Source organism: Galeopterus variegatus, unplaced genomic scaffold (genome assembly GCF_000696425.1).
Source record: "Galeopterus variegatus unplaced genomic scaffold, G_variegatus-3.0.2 Scaffold50, whole genome shotgun sequence".
NCBI lineage: Eukaryota > Metazoa > Chordata > Mammalia > Dermoptera > Cynocephalidae > Galeopterus > Galeopterus variegatus.
In genome coordinates, this window is record NW_007726161.1 from 270,879 (window position 1) to 288,359 (window position 17,481).

General features: G+C 52.3%; 1 protein-coding gene across 2 annotated transcripts in view; it reads left to right on the forward strand.

The window, feature by feature from the left end:
• The window catches only part of EPHB2 (EPH receptor B2), a 126,304-nt gene that overhangs the window by 91,305 nt on the left and 17,518 nt on the right, over nt 1-17,481 (forward strand). For both annotated transcript variants that reach the window (XM_008572785.1, XM_008572778.1), the window contains exons 5-7: nt 6,135-6,259; nt 14,992-15,154; nt 17,251-17,359. In XM_008572785.1, the coding sequence (XP_008571007.1) occupies nt 6,135-6,259; nt 14,992-15,154; nt 17,251-17,359 (397 nt within the window). The remainder of the gene's footprint in view (nt 1-6,134; nt 6,260-14,991; nt 15,155-17,250; nt 17,360-17,481) is intronic.

Here is a 17,481-nt window from a genome sequence, read left to right on the forward strand (position 1 = left end):
CTTCAGCTGACATTGGTGCTATAAAGAGAAAAGCGTGTGAAATGGCAAGTGACGAGAGAAGAGGAGCAGTCAGGGAGGGCCTCTCTGAGGTGCTGCCATCTGAGCCGAGACCTGCATGAGGAGGGCAGATCCAGCCACGGAAGGTGTGGGGACGAGGGTTGCAGGCAGAAACACCAGTGGGCCAAGGCCCTGAGGCAGCAATGACGCCGGTGTGTTTGGGAACAGCGAGGTGGCCAGTGTGGGTGGTGCTTGGGGTGAGGGGAGTAGAGTGGCAGGTGCCAGGCAGGGGCCTTGTGGGCCTGGCAGTGTCTGTGTTTTATTTGGGTGCAGCAGGAAGCCGCTGAAGGCTGTGAAAGGGGAGTGAAGATGTCAGGGTGGCACTGGAATCTGAGAGTCCGGGGCTTGGGGTGGGATCTCAGACGGCCTGGTGCCCGGGAACATCTCCCCACTCCCTTTTAGCTCATGGGGTCTTCTGACTAGTGAAGGGTACAGGCCCAGTGCAGGGGTCTCCTACCTTCCTCAGAACTCTGTGGAGGTGAAGCTGAGCAAACCCAAACCCTCTTGCAGCTGCCAGGGTCACAGACCTGGCTTCCCGTCCTGTCCTAGGATCCTAGTCCCACAAGGATCACCTTGTCCAAGCCCTTCATGTCCTGAGGAGGAAACAGAGGCACACAGAGGGAAAGACTGAACTCTCCCCCAGGGCTCGTGGGGGGCAACAGGGCCCCTGACCACCTGCTCCAGCCAATCAGGCCCTGCTGGCCAGCCTCTCCCTGCCCCTCGGCCACAAGCCCCTTTTGTGCCTGCTCCCTGGGGCTCCATCTCCTCACAGGGGTCACGGGGCACCGCTGACCCCATCCCCCGGCCAGCGTGCCCGGCTGGTAATTGAAAATACCAGAATTCTCTGATGACCAACTTACAGGGAAACCTGACACCCCAGGGTGGGCAGCAGGCAGCAGGAGGGGTGGGAGAACATCCAGCTGTTCTCTTTTCTCTGCCGTTAATCCCCCTGGATTCCAAGAGAAAGGCCAGGCCTGCTTGGCCCCCGCTGGCCTGCCTTGATCATCTTCCTGGCAAATGCCGTCTCCTTGCCACACCCGGGGTTATGGGGCTTATGGGATCAGAGCCCAGTTAGCTGCCTGTAACCCAAGCCTGCTGGCTAAGCCCGCCAGGCCCAGACCCCCATGGCCGCATGGGACCTGCCTCCACCAGCAGCTGAGCTCCCAGAGCTGGGGCGGGCCGGGGGCGGCGAGTGAGTCAGCAGGAGCCGGGAGGAGTTCTCTTGGCAGCAGCAGGATGGGAGCCAGACCAGGTTGTCCTTAAAGGCCCTCTGAGGTCCACCGGCTTCCAGGCCCCCCTGGTCAGCCTGCATCAGCCACAGCCAATGAGGGGGAAAGGGTAGGTAGGACCCAGGTTGTCCTGGGTTCAAATCCCAGCTTCATTGTTTATTAACCATGTGACCTTGGCAAGTTCTTCACACCTCTGTGCCTCCATTTCCTCACCTGTAAAATGGGTATAATAATACCAGCCCCATAGGGATGCTATGAGCATAACTGAGTTAATAGTGTAAAGTATTGGGTAAGGTGTTAGCTGCATAGGCTTTCCCCTTGGCTGGGCATCCTGGGGCACACAGGGGTTGTCAGAATGACAACAAGCTTGTTTTAGTTGTGCAGGTTGCCACCCCTACTGCAGTCCTTCCATGGCTCCCCAGTGCCTTCAGGGCAAGGCCAAGCTCCTAGGCTGGGCCCCCACCTCACGGAACTACCTGTACCGCTGCTTTAGGACTCTGAGTTCGAGGGCCCCACGGGAAAAGTTAGCCTGGGCACATGAGAGGGGCAGGCTTGGGCAGAACCAGACTGAGAAGCGCGTGGTGGATGGAAAATAATACTCAACCAGGACTCAGCTGGTCTGGCCTCTAGTCCTGGCCACCACTACCTGCTGTGTGACCTTGGCCAAGCCACTTCCTTTCTCTGGACCTGAATCCACTACTCCTCAGAGCATGGTCCACAGACTAGCAGCATCAGCGTCACCTGGGAGCTTGTGAGATATGCAGATTCTCAAGCCCCACCCAGACCTGTTGATCATAATCTCCAGGGGGTGGGGCCCAGCAACATGAGTTTTAACAAAAAACCCTGGTTATGCCCACTCAAGTTTGAAAATTGCAGTAATCTATAGGGACACGTTCTGCCACTTGCCTTTGGGATGTGAAATCGCAGCAAAAGATGTGAGCAGAGCAGCCCCTGCCCTTAATCGGGACTGGATCACCTTGGCGGATTCCCGATATGGGGGCTTGGACCCAGCAGCTCCAGACCACTTCTGAGCCTCACAGTTTCTCCAGTGCTTAGCGTGGAGCCCAGCCTGGAATTGGAACTCACTGAGCTGAAAAAAATATGCTTTCTCCTGCTAGACCATGCACTCCTGGCAGGCAGGGACCCTGTGAGGTTCCTCTCTTGAGCCCCAGCATCATAGTGGCATCATAGGACTCCATGAGTGAAAGTGTTCTTAATAATATCTCTCCCCGATGGTGCCCAGCACCACATTCAAACCTTTACATGCATTTACCCTTTCACACTCACGGCATCCTTTCCAAGGGAACCGTTCCCACTGGACAAGTGTAGAAAATGAGGCTCAGAGAGGCTAAAAGAACCTGCTCAGGGTCACACAGTGAGTGGAGGATTGGGGAGGTACATGCAGGTCAGTTAGACTCCACCCTCGGGGCTCCCCATTAGGCTAGACTGCCTTTCTGGGAACGGGACTGACCTGGCCTGAGTGCTTTGCAGATCTAAGCAGGGGCACTAGGTGAGAGAGTGCACGTAGCGATGGCTTGATCAAAATGTGCCTCTCCAATCCCTGTGGGCTCAGCGTCTAACGCTCCACTGATGTAACACAGGGTGGCAGCCCACCCGCACCCATCCTGCACAGACCCTTCCCCACCTTGCTTGGTTGGACCTCTGGGCGAGGGATTCAGCATTCCAAAGAGCCCTGGAGATCACCCCTCCTGGCCACTCGTACCAGAATTATCCTCAGGCCCGTGCAGGCAGGGGCAGCGGGTATGGCTCCTGGAATCTCTGGTGGCTGGGTTTGAAGCATCCTCCTTGGCTTCTCGGAGCACCCCCCAGCCCACCCCCACTCCTGCCAACCCCCCACCTCCAAGACCTCAGTGGTCGCAGCCCTGTGGGTTGGCTGAGAGGGCCTGGGAAGCTGAGGGGGGACTGGGGGGATCCTTCCCGGGTGGACACGAAGGATGAGCCCCAGTCAGGATCACCCGGGTGGCCCAGGTCTGTGAAACTCCAGCAGGGACTCTTCATTGTTTTCAGTGGGAAGTTGACTGGTGAGAGAGACAGACGACCCGGGCCACACAGAGGAGCTGGCCTTGGGCAGTCGAGGAGAACAGAACACTCCTCACAAAGGTGGCTCCCAAGGAAGGGATGGCACTGGGGCTGGAGATGGGTTCAAGGGATGAGGGGGATGGGAAGTAGGGACTGCTTTGAGGACCAGCAGGGAGCAAAGTCAGTGCAGAATAACTCAGCTCCAGGCCAGCTCAGTTCCTTACCAGCTGTGTGACCTTGGAGAAGTCAGTGTTCCATTCTGAGCCTCCATTTCCTCTTCTGCAAAGTGCAGCTATTAACCCCCATCCCACATTGTTGAAATGACCAAATGAGGCATGGCAGGTCAGCTGCTCAGTGCACAGTAGCAAATGACACCCATGAACGCTCACGGCACTGACCACATGCCAAGCACCACACTGAGTACTTGGCCCTGACCGCAAGAGGCCCGCTGCCCCTGGCAGGCAAGGAGCCAGGCTGAAGGTCAGGCCGCCCTCCCTCAGGTGTGAAAGGAACAGAGGCTCATCAGAGATGCCTATACCAGGGTCCAAGTCCTTCTTGCGGGTGCTGCCACCCCATCTAGAGTGTCTTGGGACAATTTTCCATGGCTCCCTGGGGTGCTGGACAGGATCCTGGACCTGCTCAGGCCCATGCTGGCCCCCAGGCTGATCCAACTCCAGGCTGTACAGGAAGGACAGGCAGGGAGCCCCAGAGTTACAAGGCCTCAGAGAGGAAGCCAGGTCCAGAGAGGGGCACAGCCTAAGGTCACACACCACATTAGCAGCAGGGCAGAGAGAACAGTCTGGGGGGAGAGAAACAAAGAGCAGGATACGGGTGAGTCATCTGCTGCCAACCCAATCATCAATGTTCAAGTCCCCATGAGCTCCCAGCGTCCTGCTCCATGCTCACACTCAACATGAGCAAGATTTGGGGTTGGGAGGAGAAGGGGCAGCCTCAGCTTTCAGGCATCCCTATGTTGGCTGGGACAGGACATCAGCCCAGAACCAGGAGAGATTGCGGAGATGCTCCCTTCATCCTGGTGAGTCCTTAGCCCCTCCTGGGACTGTGAAAACCTCAGGCCCAGTGAGACCAGGAAGCTCGCATGAGTCATGCTGGGAGTCCATCCCTGGCCAGTCCCAGTCTGGGACGAACGCTGCTGTGCAGAGCAGCAGACCTGGGTTCAAATCCAGGTGCTCCACTGACTGTGTGATCTCAGGAAGCCTCTTGCCCCTTGGAGCTCAATGTCTTCACCTGTCAGTGGGGCTAATCCTGCCTCCTCAGTGACAGTCCACTCAGAAAACACACATGCCATGTAGTAGGTGTTTGTGCCTGTTTGTTCCATTTGCTAAAAAGGCATAGAACAGCAGATGGGGAGCTTTATGAAATAAGGAATCGAGAAAGGACTACATGCCAAGAACCTGCCGTGGGATCTCAGGCAGCTCACAGCCCCTCTCTGGACCTCAGTTTCTGTAAATGAGGAAATCGGACTAATGTCTGAGAATCCCTCCAGCACTAAACACAGCCCCCCTGACTTCTTGTCTCTTGTCCTCCCTTGGTGAGAGCACTAACAGCAGAGGGGGTGAAATTCACATAACATATAATTCAATGTGTTCAAGTCAGTAGCATTTAGCATATTTACAATATTCTGCAACCACCACCTCTGTCTACTTCCGAAACATTTTCATCACCCCAAAAGAAAACCCCGTACTCAACACCCCCCATGCCCCCTCTCCCCCCAGCTCCTGCCAACCATCAATTTGCTTTCTGTCTCTACAGATTTACCTATTCTGAATAGTTTTCATAAATAGAATCACATGATAAGTGGCCTTTTCCATCTTTCACTTAGCATGTTTGCAGGGGTGGGGGGGTGGCCTGGCCAGTACACAGATTGAACCCTGGACCACTTAGCATGTGTCTGAGGTTCATCCACGTTTTCGCCTGTATCAATACTTCATTCCATTTTATGGCTGAGTAATAGTCTGTTGTTCGTGTACACCACAGTTTGTTTATCCGTTCATCCGTTGATGGACCCTTGGGTTGTTTCCACCTTTTGGCTGTTGTGAATAGCGCTGCTATAAGCATTTAGTGTACGAGTACTTGTTTAACTACCTGTTTTCAGTTCTTTGGGGTATATACTTAGGAGTGGAATTGCTGGGTCATGTGGCAATTCTATGTTTAATTTTTCAAGGAACTGCCAGACTGTTTTCTGCAGCTGTGAGTTTATTTTTATATATTTATTTTGGGGAAACAGTTTTATTCACCGCTGCATTCCCTGGCACATTGTAGGTACTCAGTGTAAATTTGTTGAAGGAATAAATGGATCACCCACCTTCTCTGCTCCCACAGTCCCCTCTGCTTCCACCACCTTCTCTGCTCCCACAGTCCCCTCTGCTTCCATCTCCCAGGGCCCCTGTCACCATGCCTAGGGTCTGTGAACCCCCTGGTCCAGTAGACTGGAAGCTCCAAGAGAGAAGGAAGGACATCGAGCCCAACCTCTTGGGGCCAGGCCCAGAGGAGGGGCCCGGTGCATCTTTCTTGACTGGGGTGGCTCGAGCTTCCTCAGGGATGGCCGAAGGTGATGGTGTCTGTAATCTGAAGGTGCCCTGTGGGAACTCAGCAGCAGCACCACCATGGCCCTGCACAAGCCAACTGCCTCCTGTTGGCCACCCCAGGCTGGCTGTGTGGCCTCAGCCAGATGCCTTCCTTCTCCGGTCCCACAGCTCCCCATCTGTCCAGGCGCCTCCGAGGTTGGTCCAGAAGCTACATCCTCTTGTGCCCATCCTGACCCCTGTGCTCTGGCCTCTCTTCCAGCTCCATCAGCCGTGTCCATCATGCACCAGGTGAGCCGCACTGTGGACAGCATCACCCTGTCGTGGTCCCAGCCAGACCAACCCAACGGTGTCATCCTGGACTATGAGCTGCAGTACTATGAGAAGGTACCTATGCTCCGGCTGCTCTTCCCACCGCCCACATCCCCAAGGCCCCTCTCCCAGGCTGGGGCCTGGGGCTTCTACCCTCCTGCAAGACGAGACACGTGGGTGCAGCAAAAAGAGTGCCAGCCTTGGGGTCAGGCCCCCTGGCTCCCCAGCGTGCTCCACTCTTCCTGACTGTGAGACTCGGGCTGGTATCTTGACTTCTCTGAATCTCACTTTTTGGTCTGGGGGATCCAGCCAGCGATCTCAGTAAAATGCAACAGTCACAGCCCCTTCCCCACTAAGACCCCCTTTTATCTTAACTTTGGTGGGTCTGATATGAAAAACTGGTTTTCCAAAAAGTTGTACTTGAGTAATAATCATTCACCTGTTGTTCAGCAAAGATTTGAAACTGCTCAGGACAGCATCTGTACAGGGCGAGAGAGCTGGAGCTTCCTGCCCGTGTTGCTCTGATTCCAGCGAAAACATTTGTTTCGTTTGCCCGAGTGCCCTTTGTATGGGGAGAGGGTGATTTCTCTTTGAGCTTGTAGATCACACCCTTATTACTCCCTTCAGGGACCCAAGGTTGGAAGCCACTGGCATAGTAGAAGGAGCACTGGACTAGGAGAAGCCATTGGCTCTTAACCAGCCCTGTGACCTTGAGCAGGCGTCTTTCTCCCTCTGAGCCTTGGTTTCTGCTTGTGTCAAGTGTGGATGAGACCACCTCTGGTGTGGGGGCTTGTGGGTCAAGGGGAAAAGGCAGGTGCAGCGCCCAGCACAGTAGCTGGCGCTCAGCGGAGGCGAGTGTGCCTACGTCTCCTTCCTGCTCTGCCCTGCCTGCTGCACGGTGTGCGGGGACAGCGCGGTAGAAGGCCACGTGAATGTGGGGCCTGCATGACAGGGGTCAGGAGAAACTGGACATCAGGGGCCCCAGGAGAAACTCTCCCTTTTGACTGATGGCTTCTCTTACCTGCTTCCTGGGGCACCAAACAGCCACAGAGGCTACAAGCGCCCCTGGAAAAGGTGTCACTGGGCTTCCGCTCAGACTAAGGTGTACATGACTGATAGGAAGTCTTTTAGTTGAGGGGAAGCCCACTGGGAACCAGAAACAGATGGAAAAGCTCTCCCTAGAGGCTGAGAGGAAGAGGTGGAGACGGGTCCAGCCAGTCCCGCTGGAGCCCCACCTTCTGAGGCCCAGCCCCACCCTTGTGCTCTGTCAGCTGCTGGGTCAGCTAAACGCTGGTGAGTCTCGGGGCTCACCAAACACTTGCCCAGCCTTCCCCGGCTGGCCTACCCGTTGTGCGCTTCCTGGCTCATCCCCTCCTCTAGGCAGCACATTCCAAGAGCTCAGGGACCACATCTCTTCCAGTCACCACCATCTCCCCCAGCAGCCTGGGCCTGGCACCAACAAGACACTTGATAAATGTTGATTGAATGAATAAGTGAATGCATCCTTCCCCGTGGCCTGTGCCCCAACCACTGCAAAGCACTCACCAGAAAGCCCCTGAACACCCTGGGGTCTTCGTGTCTCCAGTCCCCCCACCCACCACCTTGCTGCCCACACTCTTCCTTTAGCCCTTTCCTCTTCTGTGCCTGTCAGAATCTTCAGGGTCCCCCCAAAATGTCACCTCCGCCAGGAGTGAACGTCTTCTTCCCATGGACTCTGCCCCTCTCTTAAAGTACCACAGGTTGGCGGTGGGTTCTCATGTCTCCCCCAGCAGGCTGTGACTAATCAATGAGTGAATTGTATGAATGAATGAGACAGGTGGGTGATGGAGCCTGTGGATGAAAGGGGGAACTGAATGGGAGGCTGGATGCCGGGATGGATGGATGGATGGATGGATGGATGGATGGATGGATGGATGGATGGATGGATGGATGGATGGATGGATGGATGGATGGATGGATGGATGGATGGATGGATGGATGGATGGATGGATGGATGGATGGATGGATGGATGGATGGATGGATGGATGGATGGATGGATGGATGGATTTCTTCCATTTAGACCACTCCCTGCCCCTCACCTCCACCTGGAAAGTTCTGACACATCCTTTCAAATCTCAGCTTAAAACATCACCTCCTTACAGAAGCCCTCCCTTGCTGCCCAGACTCCCCATTTTCACAATTATAACTTTTAAATGTTATTGAGTACTTAGGCTGATGTAGAGATAGACTTACTTCCTCCGCTTTGAGTAGATAGTAAGTTCCTTAAGGGTGGAGACCTGGCCATTATCTCTGCTGTGTCTCCAGCACCTGGACACAATCGGTGCTCAGGAGATGTTTGCTTGCTGACTAGGGGAGGTGACCATCAAGAGCCTGAGCCATGGATGAGGTGAAGAAAGCAGCTGCACCCCTCGCCCAGCCCCTGGAGGGCATCGAAGGAGCCGGGCGTCCTGGCTAGCCGGACCAGCTGCTCCCAGGCCCTGAGGAGCCAGCATTTCTGCTCCCTCCAGCCGGGACAGCTTAGCAGCTCAGAACTCAAAGGCAAAAAAAAAAAAAAAAAAAACCTAATTAAGAAGCTTTGTGATTAAATGAAACTGAAAGTGTTTGTCCCTAAAGACAAGGAGCGGAAATGAGGAATCCTGGTGTGGGGTCCTGCCTGCGACCCATTTCCTACCACAGCGGGCAAGCCTGGGGAGGCTGATGGAGATGTCAACCAGAAGGTAGCTCTGCCCTACTTTCTGCCACTGCCCAAGCCTCCCCAGGTCCCTGCCAGGGGTGGCAGGACCAGCAGGCTCTACAGAGGCCAAGGTCACCACCTGCTCACATTTCATGAGCACGCACTATGTGCTAAGCACAACACCTCCATTATCTCATTGGTCCTCACAGCAGGACTCTTCGCCCTATTGGAGGGGAGGGGAAACTGAGGCACAGAGAAACTATGTAACTTGTCCAAGAGCACCAAAGTCTACATTGGCAGAGCAAGGGTTCAGACCTGAGCACTTACTCTTTGCCTCGCTCTCCTACCTCCCAGTTTTTCCCGGGGATGCTTCTGGGATGACCATTAAGAGATAGAAAGGACCAGGCCCCTGCCGTGGAGAATTTTAGGCACAAACGGCAAGAGAGGAGCAGGGCTGAGAGCACAGTAGCCTGAGGTGTGGCCGTGATGAGAGATGGCCCTACTTCATCAGCCTGTCCCACCATGCAGTCAGGGCAGCTTGGCGTGGGCCAATGGAGAGATGGACACTGGCTCATTCAACTTCCAGTGTCACTAGCTTTGGGTGCAGCCCTAAGCTGGGTACCAAGAATACTGAGAGTAATCAGACAGCATGGAAGCCTCAGAGACTTCATATTCCAGGGAAAAAGAGGCTCAGACACTCACAGCCATGAGACACAGTGTGATACTAGCCACAGGAGGGCCAGCAAAGGTCCCACGGGGCACCAAGGAGGGGCCCACAATCCTGGAGTAGGTGAGGGGAAGACTTCATTCAGTGACAATTGAGCTGAGCCTTGAAAGATACTAGGAGTTATAAAAAAAAGGGGGGTGGGGGGCACTGGCCAATTAGCTCAGTTGGTTAGAGCACAGTGTTGTAACACCAAGGTCAAGGGTTCAGATCCCCATACTGGCCAGCCGCAAAAAAAAAAAAAAGATGCTAAGAGTTCACCAGCTAGACACATATGAGAGCAGAAGCGTTCCAGCAGCAGGCACAGCATGCTCAAAAGCCCTGGGGCAGGAACGTGCTGGCTGCATTCGGGGGCAAGCGGCAGGGGAGGAGGTTGGGGAGGGAGACAGGGCTGGGCTGTGGTGGGTCTTCCAGGCCTCGGGAGTCTGGATTTGATTTAAAGCGTAAGGGGAAGCCATCAGAAGGTTCTCGAATGATGTGATCTGATTCAGATTGCTTTAAAGATCCCTGTAGCTTGCTGTGTGGTGTGTAGACTGCAAGGGGGACCTGGAGACACAGGGAGACCCTGTTCACGGCTCTCATGGAACACCAAGTAAGAAATGATGGTGGCATGGAGTAGGGATTTTGGCAGCAGAGATGGTGAGAAGCTGACAGATTCAGACAATATTTTAAAGCCCGGGGACCAGGGAAAAGTGAAGGGTGATTTCCAGGGAATAGTGATGCCTTTTCCTGGAGCAGATGGAGGTTTGCATTTTGAGATGTAGGTGTTAGTGCTGCTGGGGGGAGATCAGAGGGGGCAGCTAAGAACAGCCAGGGGTGTATGCAGAGGGATAAGAGAAGCAGCAGGACAGAATCCAGGAGAACGTCACGACATAAGGAGAGGAAGAAAGAGGAGATGCTGAATGTGTCAGAGGAGGCACCGGCAGAGGGCAGGAGGAGAATCAAGAGTGGTTTCTGTCGCTGACCTCTCGGGCAAGGCTGTTATATCCTAGCCATCACCTCCACCTTCCAGGGTCACCCCGCTCTCAGGGAGGAGCAGCCAGGCTGCGAATGATGAGATTTATTTCTGACAAGTCTATGGCCAGCTCTTACCTAGCACTTCGGAATCCTCCTGGCACCTGCCATTGATTTCTTCCTAGGAAGGGAAGTTAGACACTGAGTCCTGCAGGCCTTGGAGGCCCCACCCCCACCATCTCTCCCACTCCTCCTTTCCTTGTTTAGAAAGGGCTCTTTTGGAATGGACTTTCAGTTTGGCCTTTCCCCAGCCCCACTGGGATTTCCCAGCCTGCCCGGAGCCCAGAGCTGACAACCACTTTGCCGGAAGGCTTCTGGATGCAGCTGATGAATGGTGTTAGCCTCACTGCAGACCCAGGGCTGGCCGTTTCCATCGGCTCTGGCGCCCCGGGGGAGGTGGCCTCCTTTGGCAGCTGCCCCAGAGCACACAGGTTCATGCTCTCCTTGGCTCCCCAAGGAGAAGAGTTATTCCTGAGTCTGCCTGTGGTGGATGGGCCCTTGCAGGCCACATCAATTTCAGTGTTTCTCCAACAGAAATGTCTACTCAGCAGGGTTGAAGGGGAAGGACATTCCAGGCAGAGGGAGCCAAGGATGGGTTGGGGGGTGAACTATGAAAGTCCAGTCTGTATTCAGGTTGTCACCCAGTGTACCTGGAGCAGGATCTACTGGGAGAGGTTTGTTCATTCATTCATTCACTTTTGCATTCATTCATCCATTTAATGAACCTTGGTGAAGGCTTGCTCTGTAATGGTGTTGATGATAACAGTGATGATGATAGCCAACACTTGTTAAGTCCTTATGTGTGCTTGAGACTGTGCTAAACCCTTTACCTGTATTTTTTTATTGAATCTCTACAACCACCCCATGTGGAACCTACTGGTGTTATCCCACTTTAGGGAAGAGAAAACCAAGGCTCAGAGGGCTTAAAACATGTGCCAGTGCCTCAGTGGCCCTAAATTCCCAGGTAAGGATAAGTGAATTTCATACTGAATTTTTTCCCATCACCCATTGGTGCTTAATCACTGTTCAGAGAACAGTACTCCAGAGAGAAGAAAGACAGGAGGGAATTGATGTCTCTAGAGCATCTCCAATGTGCCAGGCACTACTTGATCAAATTTTATCTTCACAACAGCACTGAGAGGTTGGCATTTATTGTTCCATTTTCTGGAATAGAAAACAGGGACTCAGAATTAAAGTCTTTCCCAAGGTCACAATGGAAGAACTGAGATTTGAAACAGCTTTTCCAATCCCATGCTCTGTCTTGTGCATGGCTTTAGAGAAGGGATTTGCTCAGGTTGGTGCCTGACTTTCCCAAGGCATCAACAGTTACCTCTCATCTCCTTTGTATAATCTGGAACTTAAAGCCTCTAACATCTCTTAAGTGGGCACCCACGCAGTCTGTAATCAAACCCCTTTTCGAGCCCTGCAGATCCCATGTTGGACAGCGGCACATAGTGGCCATGCCTGGTACTGCATGCCAGGTTGTGTAGATTTTGAATAGTTTGATGTTCGTTCATTAAGTCGATAGTTAGTGAGCACCTGCTGTGTGCCAAGCCTGGGGGTCCAGAGATGAACAAGACAAGGCCCCTGCCCTCAGAGAACCCACATTCTTAAAGAAGAAGGCTATACATATATTAGAACAATATGTGGGAGAGGAGACAGTGGACCCGCAACTCCTGGCTGGGAAAGTCTCCCCAGCAAAGGTGGCACTTGGGCTGAGTTTTGAACGATGAGTAGGGAACTTCCAGACAGATGAAGAAAAGGTATTTCAGACAGGGCAACAGTGTTTACAAAAGCTCAGAGTGTCTAGGTAATGTAGGGTTTCCAGATAAAATACAAGATCAAAAATCCAACTGATCATCTATACTTTTATTTGCTAAATCTGGCAGCCTTACCAGGGAAGGAGAAAGTTGTTGGGGATGTCTGCAGCCCAGAGGATATTGGGGATGGGGCAGGAGAGACTGGAAAAGGGCAGGTCATGAAGAGTCAAGAATGGCAGGCTAAGGAGTTTGCCTTCACCCTGCAGGCATTGGGGAAGGACTCTGTGTGCAGGACCCTATGCCTGGTACAGAGGAACAAAACACAGCCCCTTCCTCATGAGCTTACAGTGAAGGGGCAAGATGAGCCTGGTCCCACAGTGGAGGGGTGTAGCAGAAACCCCATCCTATAGCACCCACAGCAAATGCTGCAGGGCTCGGAAGAGAGAGAGGCACATCTGGTTGGGAAGTCAAGGAGGCTTCCTGGAAGAAGCGACAGATGATCTGACTCAGGAAAAGAGACTGCTGCTGCCCACCACAAACTGTCCCTGCTTCCCCCTGGTATGGGAGTAGGGGAGAAACACTCACAGGGCAGCCCCTTCGCAAGATCCCAAGCTCTCTCTCACCTTCCTGCCTTTGCACCTGCTGCTATTTCTGCCAGGAATGCCTTTCTTTGCCTGGGTGACTTTTTTTTTTTTTTTTTTTGGTTTTTTTTTTTTTTTTTGGTTTTTTTTTTTTTTTTTGGTTTTTTTTTTTTTTTTTGGTTTTTTTTTTTTTTTTTGGTTTTTTTTTTTTTTTTTGGTTTTTTTTTTTTTTTTTGGTTTTTTTTTTTTTTTTTGGTTTTTTTTTTTTTTTTTGGTCCTTTTTTTTCTTTGAGACCGGCTGCACCGTGTTCAGCCAGTGAGCGCTGTGAGCGCACCGGTCATCCCTATATAGGATCCGAACCCGCGGCGGGAGCGCTGCTGCGCTCCCAGCGTTGCACTCTCCCGAGTGCACCACGGGCTCGACCCTGCCTGGGTGACTTCTATTTGTTCTTCAAAATTTCATTCCAGTATCCCCCCTACCCTCCCAGGCCAGATCACATCCTCCTCAGCTCATTTTGCTTACCCTACCACTGGGAGCATTTCATACGTATTGATCCATTTTATCCTATAAAGAACCTTTGAGGTAGCTACTGTTATTATCCCCATTTTACAGATGAAGACACAGAGAAGTTAAGAAACTTGCCTAATGTCACAGAGGTAGTAACTAGTAGAGCCAGGATCTGAACCCAGAAAGTCTGGCTCCAGTGTGTGATCTTAACGTCCATACTATAAAGCCTGTAATGGCATTGCTCACACTGAATGTTCAAGAGGGTTTTCAAGGGCTCTGTGCGTTCCGTGATACATATATGTGATCAGCATGTATGATTAGGAGTGTGCTTTTCTGAATAAGAGTTCACAGATTTCCATTAGCTTCTGAAAGAAGTTCATGATCTTCAAAGGGTTGAGATCCCCACACTGCTTTTCTGGACTATGCTCTCCAAGACCAGGGTCTGTGCCTTAGCCCCCTGTGGCACCCCAGCACCCAGCCCGGGTCTAGTGCAAAGAAGGTATTTGGGGAAGGTTTGCTGGGTGACTGATGATGCTGCAATGAGCATCACCTGCACCCACCCCAACCACATGGTTGCCCCCACTGCAGCAGCTGGATCTTTGCCCTGTCCCAGACTCCTCGGGTCACCCTGGGCAGTGCTCAGAAGGCCAGAATCTGTATTCTGCATCTCTCAATGGAGGGAACATTAGGTCCTGCATACCTAAAGGCCTGGACATTAGAGATGGCTCTATGAAAGAACCTGGTTTTGAGTTCCAAAGCTGCCACCAACTGATATGTGTGACCTTGAGCATTGTTTTCCCTTTCTGGGCCCTAGTTCTTGCCTCACCCAAGCATGCTGAGGCTAAACAGGGATTCTCCCACTTAACCCATCATGGCATAGGGCAGGGACGGGGATGCAGAAGTGAATGAGATGGGCCCTCCCATACCATCTCCAAGAACTCACAGTCTAGTCCTCAGGGTCTGCACACAGACACTATCCAATTAGTGTGTATCAGTCAGCTGTTGCTGAGATAACACCACAAAACAAACAATCCCCAAAAACCAGTGGCTTATGACAATGAGTGGCTATTTCTCTTGCTCTTGGGTTTATGTCTGTGTGTCAACTGGGCTGGCCCTGTTTCAGCCTAGGAGCTGGATCAGGGTCTTCACATGTTTCTCGTTCTAGAGCCAGCGATTACCTAAGGCAAGCCTCTCATGGCAGATGGCAGAAACACCAGAGTCCAAGGCAAACCATCAAGCACATGTAAAGCCTCTGCTTGCATCATGTCCACTAGAATATTCCAGTGGCCAAAGCAAGTCACATGCTCCAATCCAATATTCCTGAGGCAGAGACGTATACTCTGCCTGCTTTTGTGAGAAGTATTGCAAAGTCACATGGCAAAAGGCATGGGTTTGTGATTCTGTTACAGGGAGGGGGTGAGGAATTGGGAGCCATAGATGCTTATCTAATGGCCAGACCTGCCCCAACGTGGCGGGAGTGGGCAGTGAGCTCTGGGCGCACTGTGGGCAACAACGTCACTAACGGTCTTCTCTGTTCCTCGGCAGGAGCTCAGTGAGTACAACGCCACAGCCATAAAAAGCCCCACCAACACGGTCACTGTGCAGGGCCTCAAAGCCGGCGCCATCTATGTCTTCCAGGTGCGGGCACGCACCGTGGCAGGCTACGGGCGCTACAGCGGCAAGATGTACTTCCAGACCATGACAGAAGGTGAGCAGAGTCCAGCGGACAAGAGGAGGGGGCACTGACTCCACAAACGGAACAAACTCAAGGGCCACCATCCCTTCAAAGCACTTTTATGCAAATTAGAAAAGGCAATCCTCTTCTGGGTGTCAGCCCTCCCTCCCTCCTGATTGCCAATCTTGTGCACTGTACAACCTGCACAGTCACGTATAGAGGCCCATTTCTGTGGCCCGGAAAGGATACGGACTCCACCTCAACCATCATGTTAGCCAGGCCACTTTCTTTCCCAGGACTCTTGGGAGCTCAGTCCTAACTTGTAAAGCCACTCTGAGCAAGTCACTTCCATTCTCTGGTTCAGATTTCTCATCCATAAAATGAAAACATCATATTTAATCTAAGAGAGTAAACATGTTTTATCCACACACAACTCAATGACTTGCAGTTGGTTTGAGAAGGATTCTGAAGCCACATCTGAGGGCAGCAGAAAGAAGAGCTGGGATGGATTAGTAATGTCTGCCTTGGACAAGGGAACGGGAGGCTGCAGCCTGCATGCTGTGTGTTTCCCAGACTGGGACGACATGGCCTCGAAGCACCACTCCTGCTCTAATAATCTTTGAGGAGCAACATAGTTTAAAGAGTGTGAGCTCTGAAGCCAGATGGATGGGGATTCCAATGAGGATTCAGCCCTAACTCTGTGGCCCAGAACAAGTCACCTCCCTCCATTTTCTCAACCATAAATGGGGGTGATAACAGCAATCTCATTATTATCACCATCATTATCATCAAACTAATGTAAGGACACAACACAGGGTTGATCGTAGATACCACCCATAGTTAGCACTCACCAAATAATAGTTAAGTCACAATTGTCATTGCTGTGAGTCTGGGAGCCCTTCCCCAGTCAGCGGAGCACTAGGGCAGCTTTGCCTGTGACCGGACTCCAGCATCCCTTCTTAGCATCTGCTCCAGCCACTGGACGTGGGCCTTGGTCTTTGTCTGGTTGAACACTTCAGAGGACCTCTAACTTCTTGTCCTATCACAGAAATCCTCCCCTATGGCTTTGCCATCTCACCAGCACTCACCTCCTCTGTAACCCCCTCCTCATGGCCAGCCCTTTTCACCTCTCTAAGCCCTTTTCCATGTTGCATGAGTGTCACTGATTGGGAATGAGGGTCTGTCCCAAGATCCTTTCTTTATTAATTCAGCAAATGTGTGCTGGGGCCCTGCCATGTGCCAGGCCTGTGTGGGCACTAGGAACTCAGAGCTGACCTCAACAAGCTCCTGTTCTGGTCAGGGAGGCATAATAATAATAAAATTAAAAATCTTGATGATATTGATGGCATTGAGAATGTACCAAGTGGTTTCCAAGAGCCAGACCAATTCTAAGTGCATCTTATACATTATCTCAGTTAAGCCCCAGCCTTGGGTCAAGCAGACCTGGGTTCGAACGCTGGCTTTGGCCACTTGCTTTGTGATCTCAGGCAAATCATGACCTCAGTTTCCTCATCTGTAAAGTGGGGTAATCACAGGGAGTACATCATAGGGCTGTCTGAGATTCAAGCAAAATATATAACATGCTTAGCACAGTGACTGACACATGAAACACTCAGCAATAAGTTAATGTTTATTGAATGCTTGCTATGTGCCAAGTGTTGTTCTAAGTGCTTTATACAACAATCCCATGAGATGGAAACTATTCTCCCCATTTTATAGATAGGGAAACTGAGGCACAGAGAGGTTAAATCACTTTGTCAGAGTTCACACAGACAGTAAGTGGCACTGTGGGGATTCAAACGCAGAGAGTCTGGCTCCAGAGTCTGTGCTTCTAACTGCCTCTCTGTGTGTCAGCATCACTATTATTGATTTTTATATAAACATTGAGAGGTGGGCATTATTATGCCCATTTTATGGATGAGAAATTGAAGATTGGAGCAGTTCATGCATCCAAGCTTACTTGAGTGAGTGACAGCCCATTGTCCACAAGGGCATGTGACAGGTGCTCTGTCAGGAGCAGGAACAGAGCCTGAGGATGCCAGGAGACCCAGCAGGATGGCAGGGGCTGGGGGCGGGCGTTAGGACTCCCAGAGCCAGGCTGAGAATGCCGCACTGTGCTTTCTCCCCAGCTGAGTACCAGACAAGCATCCAGGAGAAGCTGCCACTCATCATTGGCTCCTCGGCCGCTGGCCTGGTCTTCCTCATTGCCGTGGTTGTCATCGCCATCGTGTGTAACAGGTGGGTGGGTATCCCCAGGCCTGATTCAGGCCTGGCTGTCCAAGATGGGTTCTGTCCAGCCATGCCACCGTTCCTGAACAGCGTTGTGAACAGAAGAGGCATTCCCACAAGTGCCAGAGGCA